This window comes from Bufo gargarizans, chromosome 3 (genome assembly GCF_014858855.1).
Source record: "Bufo gargarizans isolate SCDJY-AF-19 chromosome 3, ASM1485885v1, whole genome shotgun sequence".
Classification (NCBI taxonomy): Eukaryota; Metazoa; Chordata; class Amphibia; order Anura; family Bufonidae; genus Bufo; species Bufo gargarizans.
In genome coordinates this window covers 56,381,310-56,409,210 of record NC_058082.1, presented here as the reverse complement: position 1 = coordinate 56,409,210, position 27,901 = coordinate 56,381,310, and the positions used below count along the sequence as shown (strand labels likewise).

At 43.1% G+C, this 27,901-nt stretch overlaps 1 protein-coding gene across 2 annotated transcripts in view; it reads right to left on the bottom strand.

Moving 5' to 3' along the window:
• Positions 1-27,901, bottom strand: part of CERS5 (ceramide synthase 5) — an 88,166-nt gene that overhangs the window by 15,351 nt on the left and 44,914 nt on the right. For both annotated transcript variants that reach the window (XM_044286945.1, XM_044286946.1), the window contains exons 3-6: positions 26,851-26,981; positions 22,829-22,886; positions 20,858-20,908; positions 18,126-18,218 (exon numbers count right to left, since the gene is read on the bottom strand). In XM_044286945.1, coding sequence (XP_044142880.1) covers positions 18,126-18,218; positions 20,858-20,908; positions 22,829-22,886; positions 26,851-26,981 — 333 coding nt within the window. The remainder of the gene's footprint in view (positions 1-18,125; positions 18,219-20,857; positions 20,909-22,828; positions 22,887-26,850; positions 26,982-27,901) is intronic.

Sequence of the window (27,901 nt, the reverse complement as noted above, 5' to 3'; positions counted from 1 at the left end):
AACCATCTCCAGCATGTACCAGCCATACACACAGAGGAGCAGGAACCATAACATATGGTACCAACCATACACTGTAGCCCGTTAGTAGAGCGAGAGAATATAGTCTGCCACAAACCAATCCTGTACTTCCATTTATTAAAAAAAATTATCCCAATCATAATATTATAGCAGAGAATTCTTATTTATCCACATCCGCATACTCCATTACACTCAGTCAATGTCTCTTGAATGTCTCTGTTGCAATTTTTGACATAGTGCCTTCTTGTTCCATGAAGCAAGGCAATCACTTTCCAGGCATCACAGAGGGGACCACCAACTACTAGACATTCATGGTGTTATTGAGTAGATTGTGTTTACTCTTCGGAAAAACTCTTAAGGCTACAGCCGCTGGCCGTCCAAGGTGTATGAGTTCTGCAAGTAAACCGTAGTTTCACCTGCAAAACCCTCAAACAGCATTAAAAATCAATTTCAACACGTCTAAGCCACCCAGAGGCGCCAGAATGTGTTATCCCATTTAATATACTGACAAGCTTAAAAAGGTTTTCTGAGATTTATATACTGATAACCTCTTTTATATTTTGATGTCCAGCTAGAGAATTAACCCTTATATATAGCAGTTACTTAAATATTTTATTTCATATCTCAATACACATACTGAATGTCCATAGTAGGTACCCATACACGTATGGCTAGGTAAGTTTAGTCTTGAGTGGGGACAGTATCCCTGTATTAAACCCTAAGCTAAACCCTATGCCCAGGGACGGCCCCTGATGGTGGGGACTCCCTGTCCTCGAGCCTAATGCTAACAGCTCCTATATAACCCTCGCTGTTAGGGAGCGCCTATATAGTAAGGGACCTACCTGGACAGCAACACAAAACAGACATTTAAATAGGTGCGCCATGCATACAGCCCTAGTGATATATGAATATCAGAAGGTACACGCCGCACCGGACTAACTAGTTAAAAAAAAAAAAAAAAAAAAAAAAAAAAAAAAAAAAACACCCTGTGATGAGGATGTTTATGGTCACTAAGATATATGGACCAAACCGATACACTTAGAACCCCAACGCGTTTCCCCCACGGTGTGGGATCATCAGGGGGCAAATGGAACTCTCAATTTAATTAGATAGTATAGTATAAAAAATAGCTGCAACAATTAGGCAGCATGTAGCCGATGTATCACACAGAGAGTGGAGGCCCAAATCATGAGGCCACTCTATTAGTGAAGGTTTCACATCCTCATCAGTGTGATGATGTCTGTTACCACAGAGGCAGTAGTTTGAACTGGACCCTTAGAATTTACACAGTAGTGTTATTAGGAAGGTTTGAAGGGAGCTTTGGGTATATTCTATCACTTAACCACGGTCATTAAATACACGGGTGTAGGTTTTCAGTCCAGGTATTTAGATATCGCTCCTCAAGTGATATGCTAAATGTCAGCCAGGCACAGATTGTTATATGGGACCAGCGTCCACGTATGACATAGAGCTTGGATAGGTCCTTAATTATGTAGGTCTGAGCCCGCAGATATGGCTATTGGGACATTTAGGTGGTCAAGATGTCAGGTCCCCCCATGTCTTTCCTCCTGTTTTTTTTTTTTTTTTTAACTAGTTAGTCCGGTGCGGCGTGTACCTTCTGATATTCATATATCACTAGGGCTGTATGCATGGCGCACCTATTTAAATGTCTGTTTTGTGTTGCTGTCCAGGTAGGTCCCTTACTATATAGGCGCTCCCTAACAGCGAGGGTTATATAGGAGCTGTTAGCATTAGGCTCGAGGACAGGGAGTCCCCACCATCAGGGGCCGTCCCTGGGCATAGGGTTTAGCTTAGTGTTTAATACAGGGATACTGTCCCCACTCAAGACTAAACTTACCTAGCCATACGTGTATGGGTACCTACTATGGACATTCAGTATGTGTATTGAGATATGAAATAAAATAAAATATTTAAGTAACTGCTATATATAAGGGTTAATTCTCTAGCTGAACCTTATACTGTTTCGTTGACCCATTTATTAATAAATTTATCCTTAATTGCTGGATACTGAGTTTATATTTTGATGGCCTCAGCATAAATTATTGGACATGTAAATGGTGTTACATGTGGTGATCAAAGTTCCAAGAGCCTTACTGTACGCAGACTTTTTTCTGGCATCACTTTGTTTTTTGTCTGACAGCGCTGTTTTTCGTCTTTTCTTACAGGACTGTTGATTGGGTGTTTTTTAAGCATTCATTGTGTGCGCTAAATGAAGTTTTTCACCAAAGTGGGACTTTGAGAAGCTGGGTGGTCCACCCGTTAAATCTCAAAAAAAGAATAACAAAAGGTTTCTGTGCGCTACGGTGGTGCCGACAGTGGTCAGGAGGGTACTCAAATACAAAGAGGGTTTTGGATGGTCAGGATAAATAGATGCATGCCAAGACATAAAAGAAGAGCTGCTGTGTCTCAAACGACAGTCACAGCAACACAAATTGTTTCTGCAGTAGGCCCTGCAGTGACCGCCCAGACCATAAGAAACAGTCTATTTAAAGCAAGACTATATTCACACACTCCACTTGCTCATGTGCCACTGACCTCTCACCATTACCAAGAGCACCTGCACTGGCACCGCAAGATAGCCCAATGGAGGCTTGAATGGCAAATAACAGTGTTTAGTGATGAAAGCAGGATTTGCCTTGGCACGAACGATGTTCGCAGGAGGGCTGGAGAACATCTTCTGCCATCATTAATACTGCAGAGTCACACACTACCAACACCAGATGTCAATGTTTGGGGCACCATCATCTACCATGCCAGTTTCAGCCTGGTATTTGTGCATGGAACATTGACCAGCCAGCTTTTGGTTATGTCCAGGACATCGTGGAAGCAGTCCTACTTGCTTTTTACATTTAGAAATGACTGGATGTGGTGAAGGATCTCCCGTGCACAGCAGCCAACAACAACCTTTGTTAAACTATGGATCCAGATGGAAAGAGCTTGGAATGACATCCCACAGGAGGATATCCACTGTATGACTGGTACCATGCCAGAGTGCCAGCCTGTAATGCACCAAGAATTGAAGCCACCCAGCATTAATGTGACCTTGCCTCAACATGGATCTGCATCATAGATCTGCACAGACGGATCCGTCAGATAATACAACCGTCTGCATCCGGTCAGAATGGATCCGTTTGTATTATCTTTAACGTAGCCAAAACGGATCAGTCTTGAACACCACTGAAAGTCAATGGAGGACGGATCCGTTTTCTATTGTTCCAGATTGTGTCAGTGAAAACGGATCTGTTTGCCTCAGTTTCGTCAGACGGACACCAAAACGCTGTCCACCTCCAAAGCGGAATGGAGATGGAACGGAGGCAAACTGATGCATTCTGAGCGGATCCTTTTCCATTCAGATCTCCGTTTTGCCCATGACGGATCTCACAAACAGAAAGCCAAAACGCCAGTGTGAAAGTAGACTAAGCTGTGCTATCATTGACCAAGCAGTTTACAGTAGGTCTATCTCAGCTCAAATAGCATTGATCTCCAGGTGCTGTTTTTTTTTGTAGTATATACAGTTGCAAGTAAAAGTATATGAACCCTTTGGAATGATATGGATTTCTGCACAAATTGGTCATAAAATGTGATCTGATCTTCATCTAAGTCACAACAATAGACAATCACAGTCTGCTTAAACTAATAACACACAAAGAATAAAATGTTACCATGTTTTTATTGAACACACCATGTAAACATTCACAGTGCAGGTGGAAAAAGTATGTGAACCCCTAGACCAGGCATGTCCAAACTGCGGCCCTCCAGCTGTTGCAAAACTACAACTCCCAGCATGCCTGGATAGCTTACAGCTATTAGGGCATGCTGGGAGTTGTAGTTTTGCAACAGCTGGAGGGCCGCAGTTTGGACATGCCTGCCCTAGATTAAGGACATCTCCAAGAGCTAATTGGAGTGAGGTGTCAGCCAACTGGAGTCCAATCAATGAGATGAGATTGGAGGTGTTTGTTACAGCTGTCCTGCCCTATAAAAAACACACACTAGTTCTGGGTTTGCTTTTCACAAGCAGCATTGCCTGATGTGAATGATGCCTCGCACAAAAGAGCTCTCAGAAGACCTACGATTAAGAATTGCTGACTTGCATAAAGTTGGAAAGGGTTATAAAAGTATCTCCAAAAGCCTTGCTGTTCATCAGTCCACGGTAAGACAAATTGTCTATAAATGGAGAAAGTTCAGCACTGCTGCTACTCTCTTGGTTTCTTTACTAGAAAGAGATTGGAATAATAACCTGTACCTTCTTCTCCAGGAGGGCAAGGAATAAGAGCACCTTTCCTGAACAAAGTATCCACTTCTCTTTCAAGCGCCCCATGCGTTTTCTGGCCTCTCTCTGAAATGAAGAATTTTTCTGGCGGGGAAGCACTGAACTCCAGCTTGAAATTCTGGCCCAGGCGGGGAGGACGTTTTTTTTAATCTTCCTCCCACCCTGGCGTCATTGCGTATTATCCTTTCTGGGGCCAGAGCCCTGACCCTTAAACAGGAAGCTCTTTGACTTAGAAGAGGAGAATCTCCACCTGTTATCTTTTCCACCCGAGCTCCTATTCTTACAGGTTCTTTTATTCTGACGAAATAAATTATATTGTCTGCAGTAACCAGTGGGGAACCCCTTTTTTCTATCACCAGCCTTTTCTAATATATCATCCAAGGTAGAGCCAAATAAATATTTGCCCTCACAAGGAATATTACATAGGCGGTTTTTTGATGCCACATCTCCTGACTAATTTTTTAACCATAAAGCCCTCCGGGCAGAATTAGATAATGAAGCGGATCTGGGGGACAATCTAACAGCGTCCGCTGAAGCCTCCGCTAAAAAGTCAGCCGCCTTAGCAATAACTGGAATATTCTCCAATAATTGCTTTCTGGGAACTTTATCTTTGATCTTGAGACTCAAGCTATTTAATCCATAAGATAAGGGCTCTGGCTGTACAATTAGCAGCAATATTAGGCTTAAAGGAGGCCCCCACTGATTCCCATGTACATCTAAGAAAACTGTCCGCCTTCCTATCCATAGTGTCTTTTAGCTGACCTAAATAGTCAAAGGGAAGGGAGGATCTACGGGACACTTTTGCTATGGGTACATCAATCTTTGGAGCCCGATCCCAAGATTGGCAATCCGCCTCCTCAAAGGGATACTTCCGCTTAACTGATGATGGAATAAAGCTCCGCTTATCTGGATTTTTTCACTCATTAGATATTAACCCCTTCAGGACACAGCCATTTTTCACCTTAAAGGGCTTCTGTCACCCCCCAAAACTCATTTTTCATTTTTGGGCATATTAAAATCCTTATTGTACGACTATTCAATATATAGGGCTCTTTCCTTGTTCTGTGGCTTCGTTTCATCAAAAATCAAGCTTTTAAAATATGCAAATTTAATGTCCTCATCACGCCTGGAGCACTTGCCTATTGATGTGACAACGTTTGCTACTTTGCCCACCTGTACTACAGCAATGTAGCTGACTGATAGAGCGTGCGCTTCACAGGGTGAGGATGTATACTAGTTAAAGTATCGCCCCCCTCTCCCCACGCTCTATGGAGTATTTGCCTGGAATTAGGCTACTCCTGATACACGCCCCTCCGGCTTATTTGCATCTCCATGTGTACACTCCAGTAGGCAGAGCAAGGTATGCACGCCACTGGAGCGACACCGAGTAGCTGGATCCGGGACTTTGAACTTCGGCTTCAGCAATGGCGGTGCGCATGCGCGATTTGACGTCACCACCTGCTGACGTCACACCCGATGAGCGCGCGTCCAGGGCGGCCCCTAAGCATTTAAACACACGCGGCAGGGCATTCCTTGCTGCCGAACCTGCCAAGACAAAGCGGGGACGCTGGAACCACTAAGCGTCCCTGCACATAGGAGCCCTGCAATACACACACCTCTATAGCAAAGGATCCGCTCAGAATGCATCAGTTTGCCTCCAATCCGTCTCCTTTCCGCTTTAGAGGCGGACACCAAAACGCTGCATGCAGCGTTTTAGTCCGTCTGACGAAACTGAGCCAAACGGATCCGTTCTGACACACAATGCAAGTCAATGGGGACGGATCAGTTTTCACCGACAATCTGGCACAATAGAAAACGGATCCGTCCTCCATTGACTTTCAATAATGTGCAAGATGGATTAGTCTTGGCTATGTTAAAGATAATACAAGCGGATCCGTTCTGAACAGATGCAGACGGTTGTGTTATCTGAACGGATCAGTCTGTGCAGATCCATGACGAATCCGCACCAAACGCGAGTGTGAAAGTAGCCCAATAACAAACTTTGCATTAGGGCAAAACTGATCTGTTTTGGAGCGCTGAACGGATCTCACAAACGGAAAGCCAAAACGCTAGTGTGAAAGTAGGCTTAGCAGTTTTTGATCGCGATTAGACTTTATTTTTGATTTCGGACATCCTGGAGCTCTGTCATACGCACGCTTCTATACTTTTGTGACATCCTAGCCCCGTGTCCCCTGACGATTCTTGGGGTTATAAAAATTTGATGAAATGCGTTGGACCACAGTTTCTTCACCTGGTGATCCCTCGGGAGACAGGATATTGCTCACTACGGGAACACACAATTATTTTCTAGTTTTTGACTCCCTCTGCACGCAAATCGAGCTAGGGTTGTCTAGGGCCTTGATAATAGGGCAAGGTTCTGGACGGGGCTGCCCTTTTCAGGGCGATGACTCCGTATTAGGAGGTCATCAGGGTGTACTAGCCGGATCAGGGCATACTAGAGACAGTATAGGACCCCTAGCCCTGTCTTTGCACATGCAACGAATGATCACGACCTTTGATGAGACAGCAAGTACCCTCAAGTACAGGAATATATGAGCCTTCATCGAGTGGTTACGTGTCTGGGCTACATTCGCATGGCGTAATTCAACTGGACCTGTAAGATCCACCAATTTTTTACCAGTCTGACTTAAAGGGAACCTGTCACCAACATAAATAAGTGACTGATTCTCTTAGCAAAATGCTGGCTCACTTTCTTTAATTGACCCAGTCAATCTGCCAACATCTTGTATTGAAAAGCTCCAGCTGATTATGAGGAGTCCTGAATATTCATGAGCTCCTGACTCTCCCCGCCCACCTGCTGCTGAGTGACAGTTATTTTCCATATGAATCAGCAGCAGGTGGGCAGGGGAGTGGCTATAGCTCTGAATGAAATATACGCTGGACTCCATGACATCACGCTGGACTCAAATCAGCTCATTAGCATGCGGCATCTTTGCGTGTATATTATGAGGTAACCATCTGTCACACCAGTAAGTGAATACATTTAAGGTACTTTTTAGTAGTTAATGATTGTATATAATTAGTTAGATTATAATCAAATATCCACATGACAGGTTCCCTTTAAGACATACACCCCTTAGGGTTGTTGTAAGTACACATACGTGCTGCTAGCAGAACCATTGTAGCACCCCTGTGTGGGTTTGCAGACCTTTTTCTCATAGTACGATTATTTTATGGTTGAGGTTTGTTTTGTTTTTGAGCACACATGGGGTGTTTCTGTAAACTCCAGTTTCAGGGTAATACATTTTGAGTTTTGTTTGGCTGTTAAACCTTGATGTATAAAATTAAAGAAGAAGTCGCCTGTCTGAGAAATGTACAAGTACGGACCTCCCAAAGTATATTGCGAAAAAATGGGAAAATATTTTTAAAGGGGTTCTGCAGTTTGTTTAACACCTTAAGGACCCGGCTCATTTTCACCTTTTCACCTTAAGGACCAGGCCATTTTTTTGCAAATCTGACCAGTGTCACTTTAAGTGCTGATAACTTTAAAACGCTTTAACTTATCCAGGCCATTCTGAGATTGGTTTTTCGTCACATATTGTACTTCATGACACTGGTAAAATGAAGTAAAAAAAAATGAATTTTTATTTATAAAAAAAATACCAAATTTACCAAAAATTTGTAAAAAAAATTGCAAATTTCCAAGTTTCAATTTCTCTACTTCTATAATACCTCCAAACATATTTATTACTTTACATTCCCCATATGTCTACTTCATGTTTGCATCATTTTGGGAATGATATTTTATATTTTGGGGATGTTACAAGGCTCAGAAGTTTGGAAGCAAATCTTGAAATTGTTCTGAACTTTTCAAAAACCCAATTTTTAGGGACCAGTTTAGGTATGAAGTCACTTTGTGAGGCTTATATAATAGAAACCACCCAAAAATGACACTATTCTAGAAACTACACCCCTCAAGGTATTCAAAACTGATTTTACAAACTTTTTTTTTTAACCCTTTAGGTGTTCCACAAGAATTAATGGAAAATACAGATGCAATTTCAAAATTTCACTTTTTTGGCATATTTTCCATTTTAATAATTTTTTTTCCAGTTACAAAGCAAGGGTTAACAGCCAAACAAAACTCATTATTTATGGCCCTGATTCTGTCGTTTACAGAAACCTCCCATATGTGGTCGTAAACTGCTGTACGGGCACACGGTAGCACACAAGGAAAGGAATGCCATACGGTTTTGGAAAGGCAGATTTTGCTAGACAGTTTTGTTGGACACCATGTCCCATTTGAAGCCCCCCTGATGCACCCCTAGAGTAAAAACTCCAAAAAAGTGAACCTATCTTAGAAACTACGGGATAGGGTGGAAGTTTTGTTGGTACTAGTTTAGGGTACATATGATTTTTGGTTGCTCTATATTACACTTTTTGTGAGGCAAGGTAACAAGAAATAGCTGTTTTGGCACAGGTTTTTTTTTTTTTTTTTGTTATTTACAACATTCATCTGACAGGTTAGATCATGTGGTATTTTTATAGAGCAGGTTGTCACGGACGTAAGTTTTACACAATGGTTTCATTTTTGAAACAAAAAAAAAATATGTTTTAGTGTCTCCATAGTCTGAGAGCCATAGTTTTTTCAGTTTTTGGGCGAATATCTAAAGTAGGGTCTCATTTTTTGTGGGATGAGATGACTGTTTTATTGGCACTATTTTGGGGTGCATATGACTTTTTGATCGCTTGCTATTACACTTTTTGTGACATAAGATGACAAAAAAATAGCTTTTTTTACACCGTTTTTATTTTTTTACGGTGTTCACCTGAGGGGTTAGGTCATGGGATATTTTTATAGAGCCGGTCGATACGGACGCAGCGATACCTAATATGTATACTTTTTTATTTAAGTTTTACACAATTATTTAATTTTTGAAACAAAAAAAAAAATCATGTTTTAGTGTTTCCATAATTTAAGAGCCATAGTTTTTTCAGTTTTTGGGCCATTATCTTGGGTAGGGTATGATTTTTGCGGGATGAGATGACAGTTTGATTGGTGCTATTTTGGGGTGCATATGACTTTTTGATCGCTTGCTATTACACGTTTTGTGATGTAAGGTGACAAAACAATTTTTAGCACAGTTTTTATTTTTTTTATGGTGTTCATCTGAGGGGTTAGCTCATGTGATATTATAGAGCTGGTCGATACGGACGCGGCGATACCAAATATGTATACTTTTTTTTATTTATGTAAGTGTTACACAATATCATCATTTTTGAAACAAAAAAAAAAAATCATGTTAGTGTCCCCATAGTTTTTTTAATTTTTTGGGCCATTGTCTCATGTAGGGGCTCATTTTTTGCAGGATGAGGTGACGGTTTGATTGGTACTATTTCGGCGTACATGTGACTTTTGATCACTTTTATTACCTTTTTTGGGAAGTAATGTGGGCAAAATTTCAATTTCCTGATAGTTTTTATTTTTTTATTTTTATAGCGTTCACCGTGCGGGGAAAGTAACATGACCATTTTATAGATCAGGTCACTACGGACGTGGCGATACCCGATATGTGTAGTGTATTTTTTTATTTTTATTTTATTCAGTGATAAATGTGTTATCTTTTTGGACCCAGACCTACTTGGTTCTTGAAGATCCAGTGGGTCTGATGTCTGTATAATACAGTACTGTATACATATATATATATATATATATATATATATATATATACAGTACTGTATTTTACTAAAACTCAACAGATCTATGCTTTTAGCATAGATCTGTTCAGCACCATGGACAGCAAGACGCCTGAGAAGGCGTCCTGTTGCCATGGGAGCCTTCCCCGTCTGCCACAACTGTTAGTTGACACTGGCCATTTTTTACGTTTCTGACCCCTGCGGTCAGGGACTGCAGGGATCAGAAACTACATAAAGCGATGCAAACCGCAGGTCTGAATTGACCTGCGGTTTGCAGCGATCGCCGATATGGGGGGGGGGTCACAGGACCCCCCTCGGCATTGAGCCTGGGTGCCTGGCTGTGTGTAACAGCCGGCACTCAGCGCTGTCACCATGTCTGCAGACATGGTGACAGTTTAATGCCAGGACGAGTATACTCGTCCTGGTGCGCTAAGTACAGTTGCTCCAGGACGAGTATACTCGTCCAAGGTCCTGAAGGGGTTAAACTGATTATCTATGCTCTGGATAGATCATCAGCATCTGATCGGCGGGGGTCTGACACCCGGGACCCCCCGCCGATCAGCTGTTTGAGAAGGCAGTGGCAATCCAGCAGCGCCGTGGCCTTCTCACTGTTTACCGCTGGCCCAGTGACATCACGACTATTATCAACTGGCCTGGGAGCGGCTAAGCTCCATTCAAGTGAACAGAGCTTAGCCACGCCCAGGCAAGTTGATACTAGTCGTGACGTCACTGGGCCTGCGGTAAACAGTGAGAAGGCTGCTGGAGCGCCGCTGCCTTCTCAAACAGCTGATCAGATGCTGATGATCTATCCAGAGGCTTTTGGAGGGCAGACTTCGCTGGAATAATTTTCAGGCACCATGTTGCATTTGAAGGCACCCTGAGGCACCCAGACAGTGAAAACTGCAAAAACAAGGCTCTAGGGGTGCCAGAACATAAAAGGAAATTGAAAAAATGCCCCATTTTATAAAATGACACCTTCAATGTATACATCTAGAGGTATAATGGAAATTTTTAAGGTTTTTTTGTTGTGGGGGGGGGGGGCTATTATTGGAATGCCAAATGGAAAAATGTAGGGGTGCACCGAAATTCCGGCGGCCGAAAATGGGCCTAATCCATTTCGGCCGATATTGGTACATATCGGCAGAAAATATGGTTGGTTATATATGTTCAGGCGGCCGGCCGGCCGGGCGGCCGGCCGGCCGGCCGGCGGCGCCCCTTATGCTGTGCCTCCTAAACGCTTGCCGCTCTAAAGAATCTCCGGCTCAGTGCTGCGCAGCCTGCTGTGTCTGCTCTGTGCTACTGCTGTTGTTAGTGTAGTGTGGCCGAGCTCTGTTCGTTCCGCGGTACAGGAGCTTTTGTTTCCTGTACCCGGCCGGACTGACAGGAAGTGCTCACTTAGTGTGCACTTCCTTTCAGTCCGGCCGGGTACAAGAAACAAATGCTCCTGTACCGCGGACCGAACAGAGCTCGGCCACGCTACACAGGCTACACTAGAGGTGACAAGGGAGGGGGGGGTGTAAAATGAGAGTGACAAGGGGGGGGGGGGTGTAAAATGAGAGTGACAAGGGAGGGGGAGTAGAATAAGAGTGACAAGGGAGGGGGAGTAGAATAAGAGTGACAAGGGAGGGGGGGTAGAATAAGAGTGACAAGGGAGGGGGGGGTAGAATAAGAGTGACAAGGGAGGGGGGGTAGAATAAGAGTGACAAGGGAGGGGGGGGGTAGAATAAGAGTGACAAGGGAGGGGGGGGTAGAATAAGAGTGACAAGGGAGGGGGGGGTAGAATAAGAGTGACAAGGGAGGGGGGGGTAGAATAAGAGTGACAAGGGAGGGGGGGAAGAATAAGAGTGACAAGGGAGGGGGGGTAGAATAAGAGTGACAAGGGAGGGGGGAAGAATAAGAGTGACAAGGGAGGGGGGGTAGAATAAGAGTGACAAGGGAGGGGGGGAAGAGAGTGACAAGGGAGGGAGGGGGAGAGTGACAAGGGGGGGGGGGAGAGTGACATTTTTTTTTTAAATAACCACTTTGGGTGGCATTGTGTGTATAATATCTATGTATCTGTTTAACTTTATATTTTAATTCACTTTCCTTTTTTTTTTTTTATCTATAGCTGAGGCATAGTCCTCTTTCAGTGACTTCACAATGTCAGCGGTTTGGAAATATTTATTAAATTCATGAAAAAGAATTAATAAAATCATTAAAAAAAAATAGTATTTTAAAAGTATTTGGGCAAAAAGGCAGTTTCGGTTTTCGGTCAAGGGCATCCTGAATTTTCGGTTTTGGTTTCGGACCAGAATTTTCATTTCGGTGCACCCCTAGAAAAATGCTAAACTGAAAAAGTCTTTCCATGGATTAATTAAGAAATGACTGAAATGGACTTAATGGATATCAGTGGAGGTGTGATAAACTTGAAAGCACTCTCCAATGCAGAGGCCTGGTTTAGAGGGGCAGGTCTGACAGTAGTGAGTGGCGTCTTTCCTAATCCCTCTATCCTAGCAAACTCGACGCCTGGGGTCGCCTTTTTTTTTCTGGGGGGGGGGGGGGGGGGGGGAGTACTCCAGGGAAATGAAGGCCCCCCCATGACCAGCTGTTCTATGGATTACAAAGGCATTGTATAGCGACACTTGGGTTAGGTACACAGCTAATTTTTTGTACCACACCTTAGATTTTCTTAAGGCAGTGTATGGCTGTAGTACCTGGTCTGAAAGATCCACTCTGCTCATGAACTTGTTGTAATCCTGGATACACACAGGCTTGGTGTTCTGCTCTGCGGTTCCTCGGACTGGGACTGGGGTGGACTGATCTGCATGGATGGTCATCAACACAAGAACATTGTGTCCTTGCATTTTAGCAGCATCAATACACTGTCTGATCTATAAACCATTTAGGGAGCCCTTTTTTTATTTAGTCTAACTGTGCCACATGTGCCTATGCCTCCGGCAGCAATGCACTTCAGGAGAGGGACACTATTGTAAAAGTTGTCCAAATATAGATGGTATCCGTATTCCAACAGGGAGTGGACTAAATCCCATCCCACTTATAACCAGAACCGGGGGACAATCGGGTGGCTTGATTTTTGAATCTTTTCCTTCGTAAATAAAAAAAGCGCAGTGTATACCCAGATACACTTTCACAGGCCTTATACAACTTTACGCCATACCTAGCTAGCCCTTTTATTGGGCAGGCACTGGCGGAAATGTAATCAGCCTTTAAAGTGGACCAATGATTCATCCACTGAGAGGAATTTTGGGGGTATATACTTTACCAAATTTGGAATTGTAGTGGTCAACCACTGGCCTAATTTAAAAGAGTCTGTCATAACTGAGGTCGCTTGGGGGTGAGCATTCATTATTATTGCTGGGGTGACAGGTGTCTTGATGAGGTGATGACAGGACTAGACAGGACTGATCTGTCACTGACTGGGGCAAATCAGGCACAGAAGAGTGGCAAATCGGCACTGAAGGGGTTAATTATGTGTGGCAGGGGATGAGGCACATAACTGATCTGTGTCACTGATTGGGGCACAGAAGAGTGGCGTTTTGGGACTGAAGGGGTTAAAACTTTTGTGGCGAGTGGATTCTGACAAAACTCCTTCTCTGATCGGTTCTCTGACAGGATTTGGGAGGATCAGAGAAGGAGAGGATACACAGTGCACAAAGTTCCTCCCTAAATAACGTCAATGCGCTGTGATTGGTCCATTACTGCAGATGGACCAATCACAGCGATCGCCGGACGGTGAGCGCTGCGATTTGCTCCCCGCTGGTGTCACTGGTTGCCTAGCAACACCCAGGGTGCCGGCAAAACTGAACTGGCAGCGCATCGCTCCGTGCGCTGACAGTGTAACCACTTCACGTACATGTACGTGATGATGCGGGAAGGGGTTAAGGAAGATGCATTTTTATGAATGAAAAAGCACCGCTTCTTTTTCCCTTCTAATCCTTCAAACATTACATCCTGAATGGAAAGAACTTCTTTTGGGTCCTCAATGTTCATGGTAGCCCTAATCGCTTTTAAAAGCTGATCCGTATCTTGAATATGAAAAAGGGGTTTACCACCCCTGTCCTCTTCAGAAGATGAATCTGAGCCTAGTTCCCCACTTTCTAACAAAAAACTCCTCATCTTCTGATCAACTCCTCGTCAGCTGAATAAAAGTTCCTTAAGTTGCCCAGGGAGAAGCTACCCCCTCACAGGCAGATACCTGTAGGATCCACTTCCTAGGACAGGAAACCACTGAGGAATGGAGAGGCTCTTCTGTTTTTACCTGTGGGTTTCCTGCCCTGGGAGGACCCTCTCTCATGGTGCGGTCATGGACGATAGGGAAAAAATGACCTGCATTAGCCAAAACAAGCCTGCAAGTCTTTATCTTCATATCCCAACTGCCATACACACAGTCACATGTCCCTTATCAGCCAATAGAAGCTCGCAGGCCCTTAGTCTCCACATACACACAGTTTTACTCCAGGTTTCCATAACAACCCAGCCATTTTTCTTCACTGCTGTAGGTCAGCTTTACGATAGGGCTGCACGCCACAACTACACTGCAACATTGATGTCACACCAACGTTGCTCGATAATTTTTATAATGATAGTCTATGGTGTTGCACTGTGACATGCTGCACCTGAGACGCGACAGTCGAAGAAAAATCCATCTTGGATGGATTTTTTGCGACTGTCGTGTCGCAGTCACAGCACGTCACATATTGCAGTGAGACACCATAGCCCATCATTATAAAAATTGTTGAGACAAAATGTCACGCGACACATGTCGTCGTGTAGCCCTAGCATTAAAGGGGCAGGACACTGTGGAGGTCAGTGTTAAGGAGGCGGGCACTGTGGATGTTAATGTTAAGGGGGCAGGCCGCTGTGGAGGTCCCCGTTAAAGGAGCAGATACCATGGAGATCACTGTTAAGGGAGCGGGGTACTGTTGAGGTCACTGTTAAGGGGGCAGGCTCCTGAGGAGGTCACTGTTAAAGGGACGGGGTGCTGTGAAACTCACGGTTAGGGTCCATTCACACGTCCGTTTTTTCTTTCCTGATCTGTTCCGTTTTTTCAGGAACAGATCAGGACCCATTCATTTTCAATGGGTCCTGGAAAAAATCGGACAGCACAATGTGTGCTGTCCGTTTCCGTTGTTCCGTTCCGCATGTCCGTTTAAATATAAAACATGTCCTATTCTTGTCCTGAAAAATCGGATCCTGGTACAATACAAAGTCAATGGATCCGCAAAAAACGGATGACATTCGGATGTCATTCCGTATGTCATCCGTTTTTTGCGGATTCCGTTCCTGGAAACACATAACAAATTTTTATATTTTTTTTCTATTTTTTTTCAAAGAAATCCAAACAACTTTATTTGATTATTGAAATGTATACATGTTTCCGTTTTTTGCAGATCCGCAAAAAACGGATGACATACGGAAACATTTTCAGGAACAACGGATCTGCAAAAAACGGACCGTTTTTCAGGATGAAAAAAAACAGGACGTGTGAATGGACCCTTAAAGGGGCGGACTGCTGTGAAGGTCAGAGTTAAGAGGTCCCATTTTAAAGTGGCGGGCACTATGGAGTTCACTGTTAAAGGGGCGGGGTGCTGTAGAGGTCACTGTTATAGGGGATACTATCGATATCTTTTAATGACACACACACAAACATTAAATGAAATAGATGAAATATACCCGAGCGAAGCCGGGCCCTTCTGCTAGTACATTATAAAAACTCGGCCTTGCAGCATTTCTGTGAATTGACAATGTGTTGACGAGACTGAGGATTTTATTTCTTAGAGACTGGGTGACTTGAATTATTAAGACACGAGGGCAAGAGATGAAGAAAGAATTTGGTTGTGTCCTATAAGTGTCAATTAGCACTGGGGAGAACAGGAAATGCAGCGACGGGGCGATGTGAAGAGTCCTGTTCTAGCAGGGTATGCAGCGCCCTGTTGGCAGAGGGCATGTGCTCAGACACGTCACAGAGTTAAATGCCGCATCCAGGTTACACTGCTCTGATAAGATCCAGATAAGTCACGTGCTACGTAAACTTTGCCCTAAAGGGCCAGCAAACGTAACAGACAAGTTTTTCTGCTATGAAAAAGCACATACTGGAAGAAGAGCCATACATGGGCAATGACATCATTTCAATATTCCTGCCACAAGAAACCAGCAATATTCGTCTGTTTAACATGGGTGTAGATGAAAATCATCTTCGGGGTTAGAAAATGATGTCAACCAAAATCAATTTCCATTTCTATTATTGTTTCCGAAAAGAAGTTGCCCCAGCAGGGTCAGGGCATGTGGGCGTCAGAGGGAATTCCAATACTCAGGAGCCCCCTGTGAAAAGGGCGGTGAACATGAACTGAAGCCAATAAAAATCCAAGTTAAAGACGTATTCCCAACTTGGACATCTGTGGCATATCTACAGGATATATCCCATATATCAGACCTCTGAAAACCACAAATGTGGAGAACAGGGTTCCCTCAGGCACGCCTTGCTAGCGTCACTACGTCGCTGCCTGCTATTGGATAAATCACCCCCCCCCCTCCATGATTTGATCTGCACGACGGGGAAGTGCATCAGGAGCAACGTGGGTGCCGGGGTAAGTATAACCTCAATCAGCGTTCCTGGGCAGCAGATCATGCTGTCTAAACAACAATCTGCTGCCCAGGAACAATGATCTTGCATAGAGACGAGCGATAGCAGCAGCCATGATCACTCATATTGTTGAAGTGATCGCTGCATGTAAATGCAATGCTTCAGCTCCACTAACCAGCAGCCGATACATTTTAAAAATTGTGGGAAATACCTTAAGGCTCATTTAGACACTGCAAGGAGCAGCTGAATATTGAGAAGGAAGTGTTTCTTCCTGACAATCAGCTGCTACTCGCAATGTCTAAATGCGCCTTAAGGTATTTTCCACAATTAAAAAGCATCACCCATAGGAGAGCTGATAAATGTATGATCCCTGGGAGCCCCACTGATCACTAGAACAGGGGGTCCAGAGCACCTCTTTCATCTTAAAGACATGACCGTAGTGAGGAGGGGTTTGAATGGAGCAGAGTTGAGCATGCATGCAGCCGCTTCATTAAACATCTATGGGGTTGTCCCTGTCCATCCCATAGACTTTGAATTGCGCACCAGTTGCGTATACAGTATGTACTGCAATTCCTGTTCAGCTCCCCCTCACTGCTGTCATTAGTGATGAGCAAAGGAGAGCTTTGCATCCTAAATCCGAAGTTGCTTCGCTCAAAACTTCGGATTAATTCTGTACAGAGATCCGAATGGTACCCCAGAACCGAAGCAGAGTTCGGATCCAAGTTTTAAACTAGTTTTTCAGTTTTAAAATCAAATACCAAAGTTATTCAACAAAGTCTCGTGAGACTTCGCGAATAAATGTCTTTGCCTCATCGGAGGCTGTACATTTTAATGCTGTACGGAGACGGATTTCCTCACAGCATTAATTCGAAGTTTTGTGCGAAGCAACTCTGGATCTAGGATCTGAAGCTTACTTCACTCATCAATAGCTGGCATGTAGTGAGAAGGAAAGGGGGGGGGGGGGGGGGAGCTTGCTGCCCCCTGTTCTAGTGATCGGTGGGGCTATATTACTGTGCTCACCTATCCTGGGGATCCATTAAAGAAGCACTCCAACAAAAATGTTTGTTCTCTGACCTGTTAGAAAGGTACATGATGTAAAATGCAATGCAAAAAATAAGTAATTTTCTTACTGGTGACTGCGATTGGTGCATATATCCTCCCTTCGGTTACTCAGCTGTGTCATGTGACCAGCCATCAGACTTTCCAAATAACAAAGCATCTTATGTGTGGACACAAAGTCAGTTTCACTATGTATTCCTATGGGATCCTCAATGTCACTACCATAGGAATGAATAGAGAAGTGACTGGCTTCTTGTCCTGTCTCAGTCAAGAAATCAGAGTGTTGACCCATGACACAGCTGAGGATCAGAAGGGAGGTTATAGCTCACAAATACAGTCTGGTAAGAAGATTACCTTTACTACAGTTTACATCATGTACCTTTCTGACAGGTCAGACAATACAAATTTTTGTGGGAGTGCTACTTTAACTTTGATTAGTTCTAAGGACAGATGATTTTCTACTTACGAGAAGCAGACAGCAGTGTATACCCTCATACTTCTGGTGAGATGTCTTACCTTACGTTTGATATCTGTAAACTGGGAGAACATTAGGGACCAGTAGAACGCCAGCTCTTGAATATAATAGTAGTACAGAGCCTGCGTGAGTGGCTGTTGAAGACATGAACACAAGATGAAGATTTTAATAGCAATATGTAATCAAACACATACATCACACCGAAGATGAAAAAATTATGATACAGACTTCTGCATTAATCACAACCAGTTATAGCAGCTATAAAGGTTATGACAGATCCACTGTGTACATGATCCCATCTCATTGAATTATAATGGGTCCAACAGGTTCCCGTTTTTACCATTTTGCAGGAAATATTCTACATCGTTCTGACAACAGAAACTAACGGCAGTGTGACCAGAGCCTTAGAGCGGCTGCAGATTACCCAAGGTTTTTATGAGCGGATTCTGTGTGGAAAAACCGCAACGTAGTACAGTACCAGCAAAGTGTATGAGGTCAGACAAATCTCATGTGCACTTATTTCTTAGGAGCAGAAATAGACCTGCTGCGCGGATCTTGAAGTCTGTAGCATGTCAATTGTTGTTGAGTTTTTCTTGTGCGGATTTTACCCTTTTCAATGCAAGGATAAGATCCAGGAAAACTCCTATTAAATTCACACCAAAAACTGCAATAAATAGCGCAAATGTATGTGAATTTTTTGTGTGCGATTTCAGTGCAGATTATTTTCTGCACATGTGCAGTCACTCTTACAGCAGTTTGCCCTACTAAGGACCTGCACAGGACCTTTTTTTAAAAGGGGTTGTCCAGGTTCAGAGCTAAACACGGACATACCCATAATTTCACCCAAGCAGCTCCCCCTGACATGAGCATCTCATGCTCTTTTATTTACTATAACACAGTGTGTTCGGTGACGTCACCAGCTCCGATGGGTGGGTTTTAGTGCTGCCCTAGCCGTCTTACAGGCTGGGCGGAAGCCTCCACCTGGCAGCCCGGTTCATCACTGGAAATCCACAAAATGCCTTTGCCCTGCGCGATTCAGCGCAGGGCAAAGGATATCATCGGAACATGAACTGCTCCGATGCTCGTCAGGGGGGCTGTCTGGGTGAAATTCTGGGTATGTCCGCAATTGCTGACAAGAATAGGCATTTTTTAGGACAGCCGCAACATGTGCAGTCTGAAAAACGCGGAACGCACATGGGCCGGTGTCCGTGTTTTGCGGATCCACAAAACACCACATTCATGTGAATGTAGCCTTAAGGCGAGACCCATACCCATCAATATGCCATAAACGTCATGTGAATACATCAATCATTATATAATGACAATTCCTGGTCCTCCACTTTGTTTCAATTCCTCACTATTATTGAGATCTCTGTTTGCTGTCCATGAATAGAAACATCCCGGTTTATATCAGGAGGCCAAGAACTGGCAAAGTCCGGCTCACAAATGAGAGGTGCATACAACAGTATCCAGTCCGCACAATCCCCTGTGACCTACATACATCAGCAGCACTAATCCCTCTCCTCTCCTGATAGTTTGGTGCGGGTCAGTAGAATATAGCCAATGGCTCAGACTTTTCTGGAGGAGGATTATCCAGACGGGACACATGCACTCCGCTGTTAGCAGTATTGTGCAAGGACAGCCTTACAGCATATGGAGGTAAATACGGATGTTCCCCTTCACGACTGCAGACATTGTGAAAATAATGAGGAATCAAATGAAGTTTCATAGAATGTGATTTTACAATGAGTACAGCTACATAAAACTGGAACATCTCTCTCATAGATCTGCGCATACTGCTGTCTTAGCAGAACAGAAGAGAGAGCAGGAAGAGTAGACACATGCTTTCCTTGCTTTCACGCTGCCCTATGAAGTCTCTGCTACTGTGTATGACCCAGTAAGGGCCTATTAACACGTCCGCAACTGTTTTGCGGTCCGCAAATTGCGGATCCGCAAAACATGGACACCGGCCAAGTGCGTTGCGCATTTTGCGGACCGCACATGGCCGGCACTATAATAGAAATGCCTTTATTTTGTCCGTGGCTGCGGACAAGAATAGGACCTGTTCTACTTTTTTTGCGGGGCCGCTGAATGGAAGTGCAGATGCGGACAGCACACTGTGCATTAAAAATAAATGAGTCCGCAAAAAATTGCGGAACGGATGCGGACGTGTCAATGGACGCTAAAAGGGTTTTCCAGTTACAAAAAGTTATCCCCTATTCCCTGTATAGGCTTGTGGGTGTAAAACCACTGGGACTCTCCAATCACCACTATGGGGGCCCTGTGTCCCCCATTTCAAGGAAGCAAAGGTTCAATTGAAGTGGATGGAACTGTTGGAGATCGTAAAGCGCGGTATTCTGCCATCTCTGGCAGTCGCTCAGAGATGATTGCAGTAGCATTGCGCATGTCCAAACCGCCAGTACATTCATAGGAGGGCACCCCATTCTCATAACAGGGGGGGTTCCACCAGTCAGACCCCCACTAATCTAACAGTTATTCCATATTCTGTGGAAAAGGGATAACGTGTTATACCTGGAACACTGCTTTAACATGGCCGAACACTTCAGACAGCCGTCAGCATGTCTGGCCGAAAGCTTTTCCTACTGATCTCACCCCCCCCCACCCAATAATGTCTATGGCCACCCTCAATGCTACTTACTTGCACTGCTAGCACAATATTACTACAGCATCATGTTAACTACCACGCAGTTTGCACAGGAACAGTTTTGACAGTTCAAGACCTGACTGTCAGATGAAAGTGCAGCAACCCTACCTGATAGGGGTAGTTGTACCAGCACTGTCGTGTATCCCAGAGCCAAGGCGTCTGCAGAGGGAAAAGAAAATACAAAGTGGATTATAAAATCTTCACGTGCAGACGAAAAAAATAAAAATAAAATTATTCTCTTTAACGAAAAAAATAAAAAATAATTATGTTTGTTCTATGGCCTCATACACACGATCCAATGTATTTTGCAGTCCACAAAATGCGGATACCTGCAGTGTGCATCACACAATTTCCGCGGGCCTCACTGTAAAAATAGGACATGTTCTACTTTCTTTTTTTTTTTGCGGCACCTATACAAAATGATTTGGTTTGCATGCATATTGCAAAAAAATGCATATCGGATCTGGAAAAAAAATAAATACTGTCACGTGTATGAGGCCTAAGAGCGTTCTACTTAAAAACGAAGTTTGGTGCAGAAGAAAGTTTCTTTTAAAGTGGAATTTCACCTAAAAAAAAACATCTGACGAATCAGCAGATATAACACTACTTGGCCAAAAGTACATGGACATTTACATGGAACTTAACTATGACTGAATATTTTATGACAGGCTAGCTTTAAAAGGACACTCAGAAAAATGAAAAATTCTGCAGCATGGCGCTGCAGTCAGGATTTTACTTTATGTTAAAGAAAAAAAAAAAAGCCTCCATTATAAAACCACATAGGATTGGACAGATTTTTTTTATTGTATTCTACTAATTTTGTGCTAAAATATTGGTTTTCAATTGGTCATTATTAAAAATAATAATTTGTGTATTTGCAAAGCAGGGGGATTCTCCATTTACACTGAATCCCATCATCTGATGGCTCATGTGAATCTCTTATCTGTGATCTCCTGAAACTCAAACACTTATTTAAGCCATATTCTTATCAGTGTGACAAGCCAGTGTGAATTGAGCCATAATGAGTATTTATGAGCTGTCACGGGTTCAAAGATCAGAGCTACAGACTGAGCAGGCAGCTCTGTTGGATGATGGGGGCTCCAGATGAATAGAAACTGAATGACTGCAGATGCACCCTTTATTAAGAGTGCAGTCTCTTTCCATGAGCTCACCTCAGTGTGGGGGGACGTCAATAAGTCCTGTGAAAGCCTACGACACTACCTATGAGTTTGTAAATTAGGTTCATGACCCAATAATATTTTTACCTGCATCTAACTGAACATGGATATATGGAAGTATATATGCATAACCGATGCAGGAGGTGTTCAACCACTCTCTGCGGATCCTCCAGATCAAGAGGAGATTTGATTACTACCAGTTTTCTACACCAGCCAACAGATGAGGGCTCTGCACGGGGCACCGTCCTTGTATAGATTTAAAGGGGTTGGTCAATTTCCTGAGGATAGGTCATCAATATAGGAAACCGGACAACCCCTTTAAGAAATGTTTAAGCCATTTGAATGGGACCATTCTAAACCAGGTAACCCTCTTTAACTGCTAATCCTATCCCTGCTTGTTTTCTACAGACATTGCAGACTATAAACCACAGTTTAGAGAATCCTCTTGCTCGGTCCATAACAGTAAAGATGCCAGTGCCCCATGTGCCCACTTGTGGATATAAAGAGTTAAAAGTTTGTGGTGTACACACACCATAAGACTGAATATATCGCTAATGTTTAATTAGCAGACAGGAAGCATCTGCACTTTGAACTTGGCAAGTGTAAGAGCAGAGAAAAATACCGTATATTGCTTCCAGCTAGAAAGCTATTCTGCCAGGCACCGGATCACGCATTGTTTAGCTTATACTATCAAAACCACATTACAAAAGTTGCCAATTTCCATTCACTGACTAAAACACGGCCTACATTGCTGAAAACTATGCACCCATCACAGGCCTTGCGTCAGCTGACACTTTCCGAAAGTGTGATTCTGGAACTTGGCAGTGATTTTCTGCCCGTTTGCTGTATAATCCCTGTTCTCGGAACTTGGTTGTGATGGACGTACACGCAGACTACTTACCGTCCAAAGACACCATACTCCATAGGAAAAGATATACGAGTAAAATAGAAACCTCCACCTACAAAGAAAAGGAAAGAGATATAGTCAATCAGAAAGTAAAAGAGAAAAACGATTAAGACTCCATGGTTTATCCATTTGTGATACTATACTGGAGATTTTGCAATGAACCAAAGCCCCATCCCAACTAGTCTTTTATTCATTTTATGCACTGACTGTATACATCCAGATTACATGGATTAGTACACAGTCAAAACTGTTGGTACCCTTCCGTTAAAGAAAAACTCACAAAAAAAAAAAAATTTAAAAAAAATTACTGAATATCAGACATTGCTTTTAAATTGTGATTCAACAGAATAATAATAATAATAATAAAAAAATAATAATAATATTGAAACTGGCCTGGACAAAAATGATGGAAAAGATTTAAAATAATTTGACCATAAGAACATGTTAAACTAAGATGTGTCCTGAAATTGGCATCACAGGTGTCCCCAAACTTGTAATCAGTCAGTCTGCCTATTTAGAGGGTGACAAGTAGTAACTGTGGTGTTTGGTATCATGGTGGTAACCACACTAAACATGGACCAAAGAAAACTAAGGAGAGCGTTGTCTCAGGAGATTAGATAGAAAATTACAGAGAAACATGTTAAAGGTAAAGGCTACAAGACCATCTCCACACAGCTTGATGCTCCTGTTACTACAGCTGCACATATTATTCATAAGTTTAAGGTCTACGGGACTGTAGCCAACCTCCCTGGACGTGGCTGCAAGAGGAAAATTGATGACAAATTGAAGAGACTGATAATACGAATGGTAACCAAAGAGCCCAGAAAACTTTTAAAGAGAGTAAAGGCGAACTCCAAGGTAAAAAGTACAACAGTGTCAGATGCACCATCCTTGACTTAGCCAAAGTGGACTTAAAGGGGTTGTCTCACTTCAGTAAGAAGCCTTTATCATGTAAAGAAAGTTAATACAAGGCACTTACTAATGTACTGCGATTATCCATATTGCCTCCTTTGCTGGCTTGATTCATTTTTCCATCACATTATACACTGCTCGTTTCCATGGTTCCGGACCACCCTGCAATCCATCAGTGGTGGTCGTGCTTGCACAATATAGGAAAAAGCACTGGCCTATGTGCACTCCGATGGTCCCAGCCACCAGAGAGACTGACCCTTTTTCCTATATTGTGCAACCACTGATGGATTGCAGGGTGGTCCGGAACCATGGAAACAAACAGTGTATAATGTGATGGAAAAATGACTCCAGACAGCAAAGGAGGCAATATGGATAATCGCAGTACATTAGTAAGTGCCTTGTATTAACTTTCTCTACATAATAAATGCTTCTTACTGAAGGGAGACAACCCCTTCAATGGAAGAAGATCTAAGAAGAAACCACTATTGAAAGAAAATCATAAAAAAATGTTAAATCGAGACTGGAATTTGCAAAAATTTATATTATTGACAAGCCACAAATCTTCAGGGAGAATGTCATTTGAACAGGAGACAAAACTGGAGCTTTTTTGTAAGTCACATTAGCTCTATGTTCACAGACGCAAAAATGAAGCAAACAAAATAACATTGGAGGGAGATTTATCAAATTGGTGTAAAGTAGAACTGACAGTTGCCCCTAGCAACCAATCAGATTCCACCTTTCATTTTCCAAAGCAGCTGTCAAAAATGATAGGTGGAATCTGATTGGTTGCTACAGGCAACTAAGCCAGTTCTACTTTACACCAGTTTGATAAAAGACCCCCGTCACATTGTACCTACTGTGAAACATGGAGGAGGCTTAGTTATGTTTTGGGGCTACCTTGCGGCATCTGGCACAGGGTGTCTTGAATCTGTGCAGGGTACAATGAAATCTCAAAACTATCAAGGCACATTCTGGACTGAACTGTCCGGCTCAGTCTCAAAATGCTTGAGCCCCAATATATCTGTGGAAGGAGCTGAACCATGAGGTCCGGTGAAGGCAGCCTTCAGACCTGAGGAGTGGCCAAAATACCTGCGGACAGGTGCACAAGTCTCACTGAGTTATAATTATTCTGTTAAACCACAATTCATAAGCAATGTCCGATTTAGTGGATTTTCAGTAAATTTTTGTTCATTATTATTTATTTACTTGTCAGTTTTAGTGACCCTTGTGGACCAAAAATTTTGTCCACATGTGTACATGTGAAATCTGCATTTAAGAGGACCTTTCACTGGTCCTCCTGACATTACAATATTAGTACTGGCAACGTAGGGCATTAATCAGTAGATATCAGCGGGCAATTTTTTTTTTCCAGATCGGCTGCTCTGTTGCCCCACTGTGCCCCTTGTTCTCTTTTGCCGCCCTGTATGATAATCAATAGCATCGGTACAGGGAGGAGGAGACGGCCGCATTTCTCAAGGGAGAGGGCAAAAAAATGCCAATACCGATGCTATTAATTACCGTACAAAAGAGAACGAGGGACACAGCGGGGCAACGGAGAAGCCGATCTAAAAAAAAAAAAAAAAAAAGCGCACTGACATCTACTCATCATGCCCTACACTGCCAGTACCAATATTGTAATATCAGGGCCGGTAAAATGTACTCTAACATAACCTGGGATGTCCAAGGGTTGTGTGGACTAGTTCAGTAAGAAGGAAATACAGCTGATCACGGCCACACCTCAGTCTGATAGAATGTAGGGCACACCTAGGATTTCTCACAATACAAGTATCCAAAAATAATAAAGCTAAAAAAATAATGCATAAAAGGTATAATTAAAGGGAACCTGTCACCAGTTTTATGGTGTCCTAACTAAGGGCAACATAAAAAAGTGATTCTCTTAGCAAAATGCTGGCTCACTTTCTTTAATTGACCCAGTCAATCTGCCAACATCTTGTATTGAAAAGCTCCAGCTGATTATGAGGAGTCCTGAATATTCATGAGCTCCTGACTCTCCCCCCCCCCCCCCCACCTGCTGCTGATTGACAGTTATTTTCCATATGAATCAGCAGCAGGTGGGCAGGGGAGTGGCTATGGCTCTGAATTAAATATACGCTGGACTCCATGACATCACGCTGGACTCAAATCAGCTCATTAGCATGCGGCATCTTTGTGTGTATATTATGAGGTAACCATCTGTCACACCAGTAAGTGAATACATCTAAGGTACTTTTTAGTAGTTAATGATTGTATATAATTGGTTAGATTATAATCAAATATCCACATGACAGGTTCCCTTTAACAAGGTATATCGTGCTGTTTTTTTTTATTTTATAGCATTAGCAAAAAAAAAAAAATTCTAGTTGGTTTAGTTTCTTAGGCTACTTTCACACTCGCCTTTTGTGTCCGGATCCGTCATGGACGGATACGTTCAGATAATACAACCATCTGTATTATCTTTAATAGCCAAGATGGATCCGTCATGAACTCCATTGATAGGTCAATGAGAGACGGATCCGTTTTTTATAGTGCTAGATTGTGTCAGAGAAAACGGATCCATCCCCATTGACTTACATTGTGTGCTAGGATGGATCCGTTTGGCTCAGCCGCGAGCAGCGTTTTGGAGTCCGCCTCTAAAGCGGAATAGAAATGGAACGGAGGCAAACTGAGGCATTCTGAGCGGATCCTGTTCCATTCAGAATGCAAACGGATCCGTTTTGGACCACTTGTGAGAGCCCTGAACGGATCTCACAAACGGAAAGCCAAAACGCCAGTGTGAAAGTAGACCCCAGGCCGCTTTTACGAGGCCAAACTATGTGCACATCTTTCCATCTGTACTGCAAAACGTGCAGGCATTGTGGGCGTTAACACAGGAGAAAAATCAAACACTTCCATTTTTTTGACAATATGATCTGTCATGTGTCCTTTAAAGCAGAAGGTGTGATATCTACAGTCTACTTACTTGGCATGCTGTACATACCATCCAACCTCACAGTAGGAAACATGTCTGCAATATTTTTCTATAGTTCCTTGGTATTGGAAGAAAATATATATAAACAGAAAAAAAAAAAACATATGTATAGTATATGTATGCCTTTTCTACTTACATGCTCTCTGAAAATTTTCGTACTAAGCTTGGCTTATCCTGATTCCGCCTCTGCCTAAACCACCTCTGAATTTTACGTGCGTCCCAGTCCAGCTGTTTGGATAGTCCTTCCAGGTGCTTCCCATCGGGACACTAGGATATACAAGAGCAGCATTAGAACAACAGGATACACACCTCACAATGCACAGAGTTAGGCCTCATGCACACGACCGTTGTTGTTTTGCGGTCCGTTTTTCACAGATCCGTTGTTCCACATCAGAGTTGTTTTTTTTTCCTCTGATTTAAGTCCTCTTCCTTTCCATTATTCCACAAAACATATCCGTATGCGATCTTTTTTGCGGATAGGAAACAGACAGTAACTTATTAATCACCAAACACATTAGCAATATGGGCTGGGCATCGCATTTATACAGTATGGATACGCAAAATACGGACGACATACGGATGTGTTCCATGTGCGTTCCGTATTTTTTGCAGACCCATTGACTTGAATGGGGCCTCGGACCGTGATTTGCAGACAATAATAGGACATGCACTATTTTGCGGAACGGAAATACGGAAACGGAATGCACATTAAGTACCTTCCGTTGTTTTTGCAGACCCATTGAAGTAAATGGTTACACATACGGTATGCAAAAACAACAAACGAAAGCGGAAAGAAAATACGTTCGTGTGCATGAGCCCTAAAAAAAGCATTCCAGCATTTTTTGGACATGCAGTATAATGCCAAGTTACCATTAACATCCATGTAGTCCATAGCTCGCTCTCCTGTGTAGCTGACTTCCTGTGAACTACAGCATTACATCATCACCTCTAAAATGCCTGCTGTCAGCTCTCAGACACCTCCCCTCCCCAACCCAGCTCCTCTGTATTTTTCCTCCATGCATAGAGAGCAGTTGAAGATACGTCTTTTATCTAAGGGAGACAAAGTACAGTGATATTGAAGACTACTCCACTCAACGATTAGCTGCAGAGTTATGAACTCCCCAGACTCATACTGTGTTTCCTTGTGTGTCCTGTATGCAGAATATCCAGTGTATCCTATGGTAGGC